The 14,195-nt window shown below is 45.4% G+C and overlaps 1 protein-coding gene and 2 non-coding genes across 3 annotated transcripts; 2 read left to right on the forward strand and 1 right to left on the reverse strand.

The window, feature by feature from the left end:
• Nucleotides 1–6,585: 6,585 nt before the first annotated feature.
• Nucleotides 6,586–6,659, reverse strand: TRNAN-GUU. The gene has a single exon. It is a non-coding gene; the product is annotated as a tRNA-Asn (tRNA).
• A 110-nt stretch (nucleotides 6,660–6,769) lies between these two features.
• Nucleotides 6,770–8,801, forward strand: LOC120679509 (cysteine-rich and transmembrane domain-containing protein WIH2-like). Its single transcript, XM_039961119.1, has 3 exons — nucleotides 6,770–6,929; nucleotides 7,302–7,608; nucleotides 8,477–8,801. Exons 1-3 carry the CDS (start codon nucleotides 6,884–6,886, stop codon nucleotides 8,529–8,531), a joined length of 408 nt encoding a protein of 135 aa, XP_039817053.1. The 5' UTR covers nucleotides 6,770–6,883; the 3' UTR covers nucleotides 8,532–8,801.
• Nucleotides 8,802–8,899: 98 nt separating this feature from the next.
• Nucleotides 8,900–8,973, forward strand: TRNAV-AAC. The gene has a single exon. It is a non-coding gene; the product is annotated as a tRNA-Val (tRNA).
• The last annotated feature ends 5,222 nt before the right edge of the window (nucleotides 8,974–14,195 follow it).

Consider the following 14,195-nt stretch of genomic DNA (forward strand, 5'->3'; position numbering starts at 1 on the left):
AGTTGTCCTCATGTCTAGTGTCATCAATATGATTGTCAAGTTGTAATTCAAATTTTATTAATCTCAGTTAAAAAAAACATTAGAAAGAGAAGTGCTGGCTTTAAGTATGCCACGGCGTACCCTAGCCACCCACTAGGTCCGCCAGTGCTCGGAGCTCACCCGGCGCGTCGCAGCGAGGAGATCCTCGCGGCGGTTTCTTGCCTGCCGCGGAGGCGCAGGCGGTGGAGCAGGGGTGGGACCATGCCGAGCATGGCGTCGAGCGAGTCGCGATCCTCGCCCTTGAAGGTCAGGTCACGAAGCTCTGCCCAGAGGCCTCGCCACCGGCTCGAGAGCACGCTGGTGCGCGCAGCCTCGCGTGCACATCCGAGACGAGCGAGCACCTCGATCCGCAATTCATCGGGGAGGCTGCTGAGCCGGTCCTCCGGATCGGCGTGGCAGCGCTGGGGACGGGCCCAAGGCACGCCTCCTCTCGGCGCCGGCATGGGCGGCGTGACCAAACGACGGTCGGATCGCAGCTGCATGGCTGCCGTGGCTCTTCAACTGCGACGCAAAGCAAGATGCAGAGGATGAGAAGACGATGTTCGATCGGGTTGCAGGCAGCAGGAACATTATTACCTTCAACCGGGCCGTTCCGGACGGAGGAGACACAACCCCGGCGGGCAATGATGACTGCAGCGAAGAAGGCGGGGCGGGGAGCGGCGGCGGCTAGCTGACTGCCCGCAGCTAGAAGCACCGCATCTCCGTATCGATCTGGCTTCACCTCGCAGCTTGGGCGGCGGCTACGCGCAGCAGGAATGCGGCACTGGGGCTCGCTCCCCGATCTGCCTGTATCTGTACCCGAGGGGCGACGCGGATGGCAGCCGAGCGGACGCTCCGGGGCGCGCAGTTCCGCAGCGGGGTATGGTTGGCTACTGCCGGCGGCGCAGTGAATGGCTCACCGTGCCAACTTCCGAGTCCCCCTGTGGCCCTGTCGTTTGAATTTTGAACGTTTCGACTTTGGGGTCTCCTTGACTTGGGGCTCCGGTGTGGTGTGGGCCACGCCACCAAAAGTTTCGGGAGGCATCGCCTGTTCACATTCGCGCCTTCGAGCCAGTTTCGAAATTTAGGTCTTATTTAGTTGCATCTAAAATTCTAAAACTTTACAAGATTCTCTGTCACATCAAATCTTTAAACACATGCATAAAATATTAAATATAGTTAGACAAAATAACTAATTACATAGTTTGTTTGTAATTTGCGAGACAAATCTTTTAAGCCTAGTTAACTCATAATCGGATAATAATTAGCAAATATAAACAAAAATGCTACAGTACGAAAATTCTAAAAGTTTTTGCAACTAAACAAGGGCTTACTAGAAAACTTGGTGCGGCCTTGCCGTGCCCTCCTTGGAGTTGGCCAGTTTATTGCTTTTGTGATCCGTCTCTTAACTCTTTTGTTAGTATACTTGATTTAAAGATCTACTAAGTTGTACAGCGTGAATAAATATAACTAAGACTGACTCCAACAAGGAGAGCTATTCTTGCGAGACAAATCCATCTTTGCCTCGCATGAACAGTACTTTGCATTTGCTACTTAAAGTCGTGCCTCCAACAGCCATTGCATTCGCGTTCGCGCGCCGGCCAGCCCCGCGCTCGCGCGCCGTCAACAGCAGCAAGAAGGGGGTGCCAGCCAGCCCCGCGCTCGCGCACGCCGTCAGCCGCGCCGGCCACGCACCGCGCTCGCCGAGGTCCACCGCGCGCTCGCCGAGTCACCGTCGCCGCCTCCCTTGATCCTGTTCCCGCCGCCGCACCTCGCCTCCTCTCCGCGGGCAGGCCGGCTCGCTCCCCCCTCCCGCGGCGGGTCTCCTTCCCTCTCTCCCTTAGTCCGGGGCTCCTGCGGGCGGCGCGGCCTCGACGGCGGGTGGAGGCGAGGGAGCGGCCTCGGGGCTCGCAGGGGCCGATCCGCTCTTCTCCTCAGGCTCGGCGCGCGCGGCCGAGAGCTCCGTCGTGCTCGCCCGCCGAGGAGAAGGGAGGGGCTGGCCAAATCCGGCGGAGGCAGAGGCTCGCCGCCGCGCTCTTCTTCGCCTCCTCCCGGGCCATCTCCGCCGCCGGCCCGAGCCTGCCGGTGCATCTCTTCCACCCCTCGCCGGAGCCACCACCGCGGCCGCCGCGATCTTGCACCGGCCTCTGCTCCCAGCACGGTGCGCCCCCTCCCGCCCTCCTCGCGGATGCGTTTGAGGAGAGAGGCGATGCAATTTTGCATCGCTTCTCTCCTCGAAGGCAATCTGCCTTCCATGGTTGCCTCATCTGTTGGAGACGTTTCCTCGTGTGAACAGTGACTCACGGAGAGGCAAAAATGCTACTGCCTCCTCTATTGAAGTCAGTCTAATATTTACCACAAAAGCTTAGCTATAGAGTAGTAGATAATCCATGACTGATATACAAGGATCCTATGAGCTAAGTTGTCGGTATCTATCTTTTTTGCAGCCAAAAAGTGTAGTTAAGAGTTCAAATATTCCCTTAAATGTCATTCCTATGGTTCTTCTGTTAACTTGGTACCATTCTATTGGCTACGCTGTGTTCGTTTGGTTTGTCAGCCAACCAGCCAGCAGTATTGTTCTCTCATACTAAATCAGCACCAGCGACCAATTATCAGCCAGTCAGCAGTATTATTCTCTCATAACAAATCAGCACCAGTCATCAGTCACAGCCAAGCAAACACAGCATTTGCACAAGTACTACTGGCAAATGTGAGGTCTGAGCAACCGTACAACTATTTTGTAGTGCTAATTGGATTGCTATTTGGTCTTGAACAAGGAGCGGGAGCTATACTCTTTCGGCTGGTGCCGGAGCGTTGCTACTGTATGAGAGGAGAAAAAACGGCTGCGACAGTGTACTGGTTAGCGGTACAATATTGTGGTTATGCCGATTGAAAGATTCACATATAATTGGTGAGTGAAGAATTATCCGATACAAAGAATTGGTTTTAAATTGTTTAATAAAGAGATAAAACTGGCATTGCAACAGACACTGTATGCGCAGCCATCAAGCAGCACAACACAAGAACTCGAGCACGGTCACAACAGATCACAATCTATGAGATCTCAGTGTCATAGCGGAAGTGGTTTCTTTGCGGTTCCCTCTGTCACTAACGTGTTGACTAAGTCTATCCGGCCTTGTTTAGATCACTTTGTATTTTATATTTTTACAAGGGAATCTTCAACTTCAATATTTGAAGTACTAAATGTAGATTAATCACAAAACTAATTACAGTTCTCGTCTGTAAACTACGAGACGAATCTAATGAGCCTAATTAATTCATCATTAGAATATGTTTACTGTAGTAATTTAGTGTCTAATTACGTACTAATTAGGCTCGTTGGATTCGTCTCACGATTTACAATCCATTTATATAATGCGATTTATTTTTCGATTACATTTAATATACTATGTAAGCGATTTATAAAATTTTTGCATTGTGTAACGTCAGTGACTCCCTCTGTCACTAACGTGTTGCCTAAGTCCATATGTCAGTGACCAGAGCAGGCCATGGAAGACCTGTCCATATGTCAGTGACCAGAGCCAGGCCATGGAAGACCTGTCCCGTCGTAGCACGAACGCCATGACTAGGAGAGGTGTGGTCCCAGAAGCGCGTGACAAACAAATGCCACAGTTTTGAGGTTGCCTGGTTTAGGTGGTGAAAAAAATTTGGTGAAACTTTTTCCAGTTTTGACCACTAATTAGAGATATTAAATGAAGTCTAATTACAATACCTCTCTGCAACCACGGTACTGTAGCAGTTACTGTATTTAATTGGTATTTGACCGTATAATTAGAGAATGATTAGAGTATAGTTATTATAGCATTACTGAATCTAATTATGACCTAATTAGGCTCATTAAATTCAAGCCGCAAATTTGCACCTATATGTGAAAATATTTTGCAAATAGACATAGTTTAATATGTCATGCATGCAAGATTCCTTCGAAAAAATATGGCGAAAAGTAACCAAATCGGTTATGTTTTTTTATGGAGCACTTTCTCTGTTTGTCCAAAAATTTAACAAAATAACCTTTTCTACTTGTTTAAATACATAGAAAAAAGTAAATAGCCTTAATGTCCTTATATTTTGTATTTTTCTTTTCTTTTTTCCCCTTCCTTTCTTTATCTTATCCTTCCTCTATCCTCTACCGTCGTTCATCTCCTAATTCACCTCGACACCCATCACCAACCTCCTCGGAGCAAGCCTCGGCGCCGGCGCACAACTCCACACCGGTCGCCGTGCTACTCCGCGCCCACCTCCCGACCTCCGTGCTGGCACCTGCCTCCACCTCGATCGCTGGCAACTGCGCTCCTCTGCGCCGTCCGCCTCCGCGAGCCATCTCCGCCGGTCGCCAGTCGCCGCCCGCCTCCACGAGCTATCTCTACCAGTCGCCCGCCACTGCCTGCCTCTACGCCCGCCCCGCAAGCCGTCTTTACACCCACCGCCGTCCATCCGCCTCCCTGAAAGCTAAACAGTGAGAAGGAGCTGCGGGTATGTGCGCCCACCGCCGTCCATCCGCCTCCCTGAAAGCTAAACAGTGAGAAGGAGCTGCGGGTATGTGCGCCCACCGCCGTCCATCCGCCTCCCTGAAAGCTAAACTGGCTTTGGCACTTTTGCCCATATTTCAAAGCGAAATGGTGATTTTGCCCCTATTTTTTAAACTTTGCGAATTTACCCCTGCTTTTTGAAAATGAAGGAAGGGTTTGCCCCTATTCCGTGAAAGCCAGATGATGGTGTTAAAGTTGCTATGAAAAGACTAATTTGCCCTTGCTGTTTTGCCCCTATTATTAGGTAAATTTGGTGATTGTACCCTTATTTTGAGTAGAACAATTGCACAACAATTTGACAAATCCAAAACGAATTTTCTCAAGTAATTTCAAACCAGATTTTTATAAATCAATTGCATATCTCTATGATTTTAAACCACAGCACCAGATTTACATTTAACTAATTCTATCTCTAGAAGTTAAACCTAATTCACTATACAAATTGATTTCAATCCAATTTCATAAGGAAAGAAATCAAATCTGCACTTGGTTTGGTGGGCGCGCCTACGCTGGCGTGGGTGGCCTGCCCCTGGTGACTGGCCGCCGACCAGGCCTCTTGGTGGGGCCGCGCGTGGGGGGCTGCGCGCGGGTGGCGCTAGTCTGCCCCAGCGGCCGCGTGAGCCTGCGTGCCAACGCGCGCGCCTGCTGCTTCCTCCTACCTCGCCTCTGCTGCCGCGCGCCTTGCGCGCGCTGGCCTTTGCGGCGCTCGGGCCCGCGAGGCAGGGGCGCGCGCGCCCACCCGCCCGGCACCGCCCCTCTCGCGCGCCGGCCTGGCCCCGCGGCTCCGCCCCTCTCGCGCTCGTCCAGATCTGCTCCTCCGCCTGTTAGGGTTGGGAAGAGGATTGTGATTGTAAAATTGAATCTGTGGATAAGAATAGGATCAAGAGTATGATTGTCTTTTCTCAGTGCCTTCAGTTTTTCTCCAATTTATTTTAATTATTTTAAGAGACATACACCTAACGGTGTGAAAAATAGAGGCAAACTGCGCCTTCATTTCAATAAAGCGGAGGTAAAATTGCACAACTCAAAAAATAAGAGCAAAATCACCATTAGAACTTGTAACAGGGGTAAAACACCAGATTCCCTTTTTGGAAGAGTCTGCGACACGCACACGCATGATGGCCCTCGGTGATTTGTATAATGGGACACGTGTTAGGTTAGAGATATCTAAGCCGTACAAAAGAGATTCTACGGCTTGTAATATGCATGTGACGTGGCCCAATGAAATGCCTGAGCTTGGCTCAGGTTTCGTTAGGGAGAGATTTGCATACAGGTTGATGCAAAATAAAGCTTGCACTGTGATCTCCTCAAAAGGAATTCTCAGCTTGGTTTATTTCAGTCACACGATTTTTCTTATCTTTCAGCACATTGATCTCTGTTCAAATGGTCCAGTCGCAGTACTATATGTTCTTGCAAGAACAGAGATCACCAAAGTGTAGCTAGATTACCTGCATCATGGCGGTCCATCCCAGGGTTCACCATTTCGTTTTCCGGTAGAATCCCGGTGATCGGCGGAAACGGAATTCCGTTCCGGAATTTCGGTGAATTTCGGCGAATTTCGGTGGATTTCGGACGAAATTTGTTGAATTTTGAAACGAAATATATCGAAAAATACCGAAATTTCGGATCCCGGTAACTAGCGGAAACGGAAAAAAAAACCGAAATTTCGGCGAAATTTCGCCGAAAAGTTAAACCCTGGTCCATCCTAGACAAAGATGGCTTTGTTCTCGATCAGCAACCTGGCAATTGACGAGATGGACAGAAGAGCGTCCGAATTAACGTTTCCCCCTGCGCAACAGAGACCAATTTTCAGAAAACGAGCCGGATGTGGTAATGGTCGGGTTGGGCTGCGAGGAGGAGCGCTATTTTGGGCCGCATTCTGCTTTCCCCAAATGCTGGGCCGGAAAAGGAATAGGATTGGGCTGCTTCTGCGAGGAGGAGATGCTGGGCCGGAAAAGGAGAAGGATTGGGCTGCGGCTGCGAGGAGGAGAGCAAAGAAAAAACAAGAAAAAAAGAACGCTAGAAGGAGGGCTTGAACCTCCGACCTTGTGGTTAACAGCCACACGCTCTAACCAACTGAGCTATTCCAGCGGATGGTGCCCTGAACTACAGGATATATTTTATATACGCAGTGAGTACCTGGGTTCCTGATTTTTTCTGATGACTTGCTGATTTCCCAGTCGTTTTTTTTTAAATAAATGATTTCCCTGTCAAAGATGCCATCGCTGTCCAGTCAAGTACCAGTTTTCCCAGAGTTTCAAGAAACAGCCATCTCCACAGTCACAAGTTTGCAGGAAAAGGAGGAAGAGATCTAGATGAGCTACCAGAGAGTACCCCACGAGGAACCCTACCCTCCACCAGGCATGCAATTTCTTCTGCTCCTCGTCTTCTTCTATGTGAATCCGTAACTTAGAATCTGATTGATTAGATTGGCCCTTCTGCTATTTTAAGCTGGGAACAAATCCGGCAACTATGACAGTCAGCTCTTCTTGTTTGTGAATCCTACTACTATCTTCTTGCCAAGCCTGCTGGGATGGTCGTCATCCCTGTTAATCCTGTTTTCCTAGTTGCTCTATGCTCACTTTCTCAAGAGGTTCCATTTCTTGCGAGCTGCGATCTTCTGCTACGGCATGATTAAGATTTAATCAGATTTGATTCTCAAGTTGTGATGACGGCATGGATTCTGCCAAGTTGATGCATACATAACAATGGTTCCTCCCCCTGCAATTTCAGGGTATCGTCCGTCTCAGCAACATCCGTACCCACCACCGCCAGATGTGTACCCTCCACCCGCTCGGGGCCATGGCCATCCGCCCCAAGATGTGTACCCTCCTCCCCATCGGGGCCATGGCCATCCGCCCCAAGATGTGCACCATCCACCTCAGGGGCCTTACCCTCCGCCGGGGTACCAGGGCTACTTCAACGACCAGCAGCGCCCTTACTACCCGCCGCCATCGCATCAGCCTCCACCGCCGTACGGGGGACATCAGCAACAACAACACAATGGAGAGGGCAGCTGCTCCGGGTTCCTCAAAGGATGGTAACATACGCAACAACTGCTTGATGTTAATTCATTTTGTTGTCAAACATCTCATTTTGTTTGTCAGTGTGCACTGTGCTATAGTAGTAAGGGGTGTGTGTGTGTGTGGGGTGGGGGGGGGGGGATCACATTTATGGTTAGAATTAAGGTAGGATTTCTTTAATTTTTGTTTTGGTCTATTTGAGTCTTGGGATGCATGATTATAGTATGTTGTTGAATAGAAGAAGAGATCAATCTTTACTTGAAATGGTAGACGATGTTACTGCTGATTCTGGTTCATATTGTGATTCACCCTGAGTTGGATGAGAACTTGGTCTAGCAGCTAATAGAGAGCCCTTCAGGTGATGCTTATAGCTTAGTCTGGTTTAAAGTTAGTCATTTCTAGTGTTTTTGTAGATGAGAGCGAGATCCTTGTAACATTACTTATCTTTTAATTTGGTCCTTGACTGTACCATTGTTGGCATATTTGTTAAGTGCTAATATGGAGATTGTTGTAAGCCATGGTGCAAGTTTATATTTTCTGTCAAGAACAAGTCCTTTTTTTTTTCAAATAGTAGTATCAGGAGCTGTGGCTATATCTGTAGAACTCAGGCTATGATGAGAAAATTCCAAAGATATGGCACATATCTAAATGTAATATTTTTTCATGATGCAGTAAGATTAGGCAGCGGTATTGGCATACAAATTAAAAAGTATATCATAAGAAACTAGCAGTGACATATTCTTTAACCACAAACCTTCTTTCAGTTATGGTAAGGAGTTTCAGCATACTTTAATGTACATCACTTGAGACATCATTTGTTTGCCTGATCTCACGTATCCCTACTGCTTAGTTACGCGATCTCATTTTGCTCTGTGCTGCCTGCAGTTTGGCCGCTCTCTGCTGCTGCTGCGTGCTGGAGGAATGCTGCGGCCGCTTCTGAGATGTTATCTCTTAGCTAGCTACTACGAGTCTTGGTACTTGGCCTTCAGTCCCAAACTATTGTTACTAGCATTCTGGAGCATCTGAGTATCGAGACATCCTATATTGTGTTTGTAAATCATCGCGTTAATTGGAGCAGGGTGTTCAAGAGCTTCCAGCCACTGTATCAGTGTCAGAAACCGGCCAGTATTGTGTTGTGCTTCTATTAGAAAATAAATAAAGTCTTTATGGATATTTCATATTTGGATGGGACTCCAGATTTTGGGAAGAACATACTGGTTCCCTGTGTTCAATTTAGCACCTGATCAGAGATAGCCCGTCATACTCGTGATCCACTGCTGTTAATTAATTTAAATTAATAGTCAGACAGGTTTGGTGTTGTAGTTGGTTATCACGTCAGTCTAACACACTGAAGGTCTCCGGTTCGAGTCCGGGCGAAGCCAAATTTTTTGGTCTCATTTATTTATTTTTCTATATTTTTCTTTGGCGTATACCTGCTGCAATATATTATATTAGTTGGTTAAATTACTCCATTAGCACTGCGCAAACAAGCTAGTCGATCCGATCTCCTTGATCGCAGCACGTGAAACTCCTACATGTGCAATTGTTCCTTGCCGGGCAGTCTCGCTGACCAAGGCAGCCAGCAGAGCGTTGACCTCACGCCACAATGATCGGGCCGCTCCATCCAGCTGTAGTCAACGCGGCAGCTCGTGACCGGGCTTTGGTTTATCTCTTTGGATTGGATATAATAGGGACCTGGCACTGTCTGGAGCTCCACGTAGGCTTCTTCCCAGGTCAGCGAGAGGATTTGATTATTTCCCCGCCACGTTACGATATTCCCTTTGATGTGAGAGTGGCTGCCATGTAGCATTGCGGCGACAAAATTTAATTTGCTTAAGGAATATGGCAACAAGTAAAATACAAAGTTGCTAGATTTTTTTTACTTTTTTCTAAATAGAGTATAACTTTTGATATACGGCTACATATACGATATGTTTAGATACATGGTAAAAATCATATATCTAGAAAAACTAAACGATCTAGATTTGGAACGGATGGAGTGAAAACAAAAGTCTTCTTCAAATCTAATCACATGTACAATTGACTCCTAGAACGCGAGTTATACATATCCGAAATAATAAAGCTAGAATTGTATGCTACGAGATTACAAATCATGATGAATTCACTAATTACGAGCACTGACCTTACATTGTAGATCTATCCAATTATCTATACTAGCCTATCGATCCGTGCTCCCATACTGCTAATTACAATTAATATATAAAAATAAAACTTACAACTAATTATTATAAATATCTATGTCACATAATCTTTCATCTATTAAATATTCTAATATATATACTAATATTTATATATATTTATCAGTATCTAGTTACAGTAGATTTCATTTTGCATCACACCTAAATGTGTGTTTCTCCATGTGTGTTTAATATATATTTAATTAAACCATTTATTGTTGAATTAGTATTCTTATCTCTTTTATCATACATGAATACAAGGTGACACATATCGTGGATAATATTTTATATAAATAGTAATATAAATAGTATTAATAATAAAAAATAGTAATTTAGAATTTTATATTGATACACTTTGATATTTTGTTATAATTATATAATTTAGATTTAGATTTAGGGGCTACTTTAACTTTTAATAATGACATAATTGTATAATTTATATATAAATTTAGGGGGATTATTTGCATTATTTTTATAATGATATAGGTGGGTATTTACACGAAGATTATGGTTGCTTTAGATTTTTTTAATAATGGCAGATGTGGCTAATTTAGATACATATTTAGGGGTTACTTTAGTCTATTTTCATAATGTTAGAGGTGCGTAATTTATTTGGAAGATAACATATCCAATGACTATTCTGATTAGGTTGTCAAATTGATAGCTAGGTATTTCTAATTTCTATAAGAATTTTTAGGAGTTCTCTATTTTTTTTAGAATGTCCACCTAGGATCTTAGTAGCTTCACGTGGAGGTTTCAAAGGAGGCTCCAATTAATAATAGTAAGGTGAGATATCAATGGTCAAACTTGAAACAGTTTGAGTGGCCTGAATCCGTATAATTTACAGTTACTTGGGAATGAAAAAAAAGGTAGATAGTATTGACAAACAACTTGGCTACTTGATTATGTATGTGCAGGTAGCATCTCTAGAAACATGTCGAACATGAAGCCATTGACATGTAAATGCATCTCTCCGTAATTAGTGTGAAATCGAGATCTTAGTTTTTTTTCAACACGTTTAGTTATTTTAAATGCTAGCCTCTCTTCTCATCATGGATTAAAAGCCGTCTGTCATAGCTAGTTCCCAAAGTCAGCAAGCACCTCTCTCCACAACAAACTAGCAAGCAAGGAAGGGGAAGACAAAAGGGAACCATGAGCTGCCGGCATGATGATCCCTACTACCCCCCACCAGGCAATTTCTTTCTCTCTTCTTGCTAATCATCAACTTCTTTGTTAATTGTTAGGGTTATTCTTTGCCTATAATCCTACTGCTTCTGCTAGCCAAGCATACTGAGATTGTTGCGTTTTGCTAGTTCTTATGTGCTCTCAAGAATTTTGCTATGATGGTTTGTTTTAGTACTAGACATACCAAATTTGGATGTGCCGATATTCAAGTAAATCCCATGTTACAATTGGTGATGCCTCTTCATACCTTTCCAAAGATTGTAGAAAGTTAAAAAAAATTGTCTGAATTTGGATGCTGCCAAGCCACTAGATTCTGTCAAGCTGATGCCAATCTGGCTGTTTGCTTGTGGAATTTCAGGGCGTTGCTGTGATGATGACGATAGTCCTTACTACCCGTCATCCCCACGACACTACGAGGAGGACGACTGCTGCGGCTGCTGGGGCTGCTACTGCCCTGGGTTCTTCAGAGGATGGTAAGATATGCTGCTCATCAGGCTAATATTTTTTATGTTTATGTTTTATGTGCGCACTGTACTGCACTAGTAAAGCACAATTACCTGAATTCTAGTTAAAATTAAGGTAGGGTATTTTTTTGGTCTTTAATTTGCGAACAATATTTTGGTCTACTTGAGCATCGGGAATGTGTTGAATGCAAGACAACGTCAGTCTTTACTTGAAATACTACTACTAGACAGTAGATTTACTGCTGATCTCTGGTTGATATAAAACACGATCTACACGAGTTGAATGACATAAGAAATAATGAGCCGCAGATATTCTCTAACTGTAGGCTTTCATTCAGTTATTATAAGAAGATTCAGTATATGGAAATGCACATTTCTTGACAGAGCAAACTCTGGTAAATCCTGACTGAATCAGACTGCTCATGACCCATGAGAGTCAATAGAGCAGTACTTTGTACATACCAGCCTGACTGAATCGAAACTTGTAATGGCTTTAATTTATGCTAGGAAAGTTGAATTATTTAGGATAGATCAAACAAAGTACCAAGAACTTCTACAAATCAAACATCTTATTCAGATATTCAGTCACCATTTGCTTGCCTAACGCTCTAAGCTCATGTATGCATCCTGCCTAATTAGTTGGTTTCGTTTTGCTGTTTCCCTCCTGCAGTTTGGCTACTCTCTGCTGCTGCTGCGTGCTGGAGGAATGCTGCAGCTTCTTCTTCTGAGATGTGTGATCAAACTGGCATCCAGTTCCAAGCTATCGTTTCTATATATGCATTTCAAATTGATGTAATAATAAGAGGAGACTGTCAATAAGCTTTCAGAGTGTCTTTGTCATAAAAAGGTGTACATGCATACAATTTGGACGCCAGATCCTTCAGTCTTTCCAGCTTGATCTTTGATGTTTCCACAACCTTTTTTTCTTGGTTAATAGAGTTACATGATTATTTCAAGCATCAGAGATTTCGTGGTGTAGTTGGTTATCACGTCACTAACACACAGGTCTCCGGTTCAAGGTTCTTGGTAGTACTTGTTTGCTTGGCGTTGACTATTGCCTGTCCGTGATTTAACGTGCTTGCATAACCAGGTAGGATACAAGAAGCATGCAGTCATTTAACTTGTGAATATCAAATTTATTTATTATGAGTGGCTGTTGAAGTATAGGTGAATTGCCTATATCTCCCTATTAGTTTTAACTTCTACGTTAAATTGGTTGGTGCATGCAACTGAACAGTGGCATTTGCAGTTGTCTTGCCTCTTTGTAAGCAATGTCTGAAAATGGAGTTACCTAATCAGTATTTTTTTCCTTTGAGCTAATTAACACATTGGACTTCACCAGTGGCGGAGGTAGGATGGAGAAGAAGGCGGGGCTGAATCAATGAAGTTGTTAATTTGTATAAAGTTTTAATGGTGATTTAATATTTTGCTACAGTAATTTTAGTGTAATTATTTGCTTTAGGGGGGCTGGAGCCCCCCCTTTGCATCCGCCGCTGGACTTCACTTAGCTTCATGTCAATGATTTTGAAACTGAATTTCTTCATATAGCTCTGCTCCTTAGAATAGCGATAATATTTTGATGAGTACTCTCTCTAATTCAAATTATTGATCGTTTTGGCTTTTCTAAATATATATATTTTACTATGCATGGTCATAATATATATCTAGATGCATAGAAAAACTATATATCTAGTAAAATCAAAATGACTAATAATTTAGGAAGGAGGAAGTAGATACCAAAGCCCACGCATGAGGTGAACGCGACTAATAAGAGTCCAACACTGCGGTGCCGACCTTCGCTGTGTAGGCGTCCATGTATCTGGACCGGGCGATCGTCGATACTGGGGCCTAGTTTGGTTAGGCTAGCATTCCTAGCGCGCACTCCCGAAAAGAGAATCTTGCATGCATGGAGTACTAAATGAAACCTATTTGCAAAATCTCTTCAGGGATAGGTGTAACTTTTCGCTACGAATCTAATGACGGTAATTAATTGATGATTGGCTACAGTGATGCTACAATAACCATTCTCAAAATACGCGGTTAAAGGCCTCATTAGAATCTTCAGGGTTCCTAGCACGGGGGTTCTGAAGTTGGTTTTATAAATTAACTTTGTTTGATACTGTAATTAGAGGTCCAAGTGTTACTATTTCCTAGAATGGGAGAAACCAAACAAGGCCTGGGCCATGCGTGCTTCCTCTTTTGTAACTAGATCAGACAGTACTTCAAGCATTTATGAGATAGCATTAGTGTCTATCCCTCACTTGAGTGAAATATCACCTCTTCTCACTCAATTTTTTGGACCACTGGACTAAAATCCAAGGGCTCTCCTTCATCCTCTACCTCCCTTCATTTTCTACCTCCAGCTTCTCCCCTTCCACGCCGCCCAGCCCCGCCGCCACCCCCCCCGGGCGCGCTAGGGCTGCGCTAGAGCTCCGGCGCAGCCCTAGCGCGCCCGCGCCGGCCGCCGCCCAGGCCCCTCCTGCCGCCGCCTCCCGCAGCCGTCACCCCCGCCCCGACCCCGCCGAACCGCCGTCCTCCGCTGCCCGGGCCGGCGGCGCCACCGCCGCCGGCCTCGTCACCCCCGCGCCCAGCACCGCCGCCGGGCCGGCCTGCCGCCGGCCCTCCTTCTAAGGCTGGTGGTGAGCAGCGCCCCCTCCCCCCAAGCAACCCAGAACCCTAACCCGAACCGTAACCTCGCCGGAGTTGGAGAAGAAGGTGTAGATGGGGAAGAAAAAAATTCGAGTGAGGAGAGCCTCC

The sequence above is a fragment of the Panicum virgatum genome, chromosome 6N (genome assembly GCF_016808335.1).
Source record: "Panicum virgatum strain AP13 chromosome 6N, P.virgatum_v5, whole genome shotgun sequence".
NCBI lineage: Eukaryota > Viridiplantae > Streptophyta > Magnoliopsida > Poales > Poaceae > Panicum > Panicum virgatum.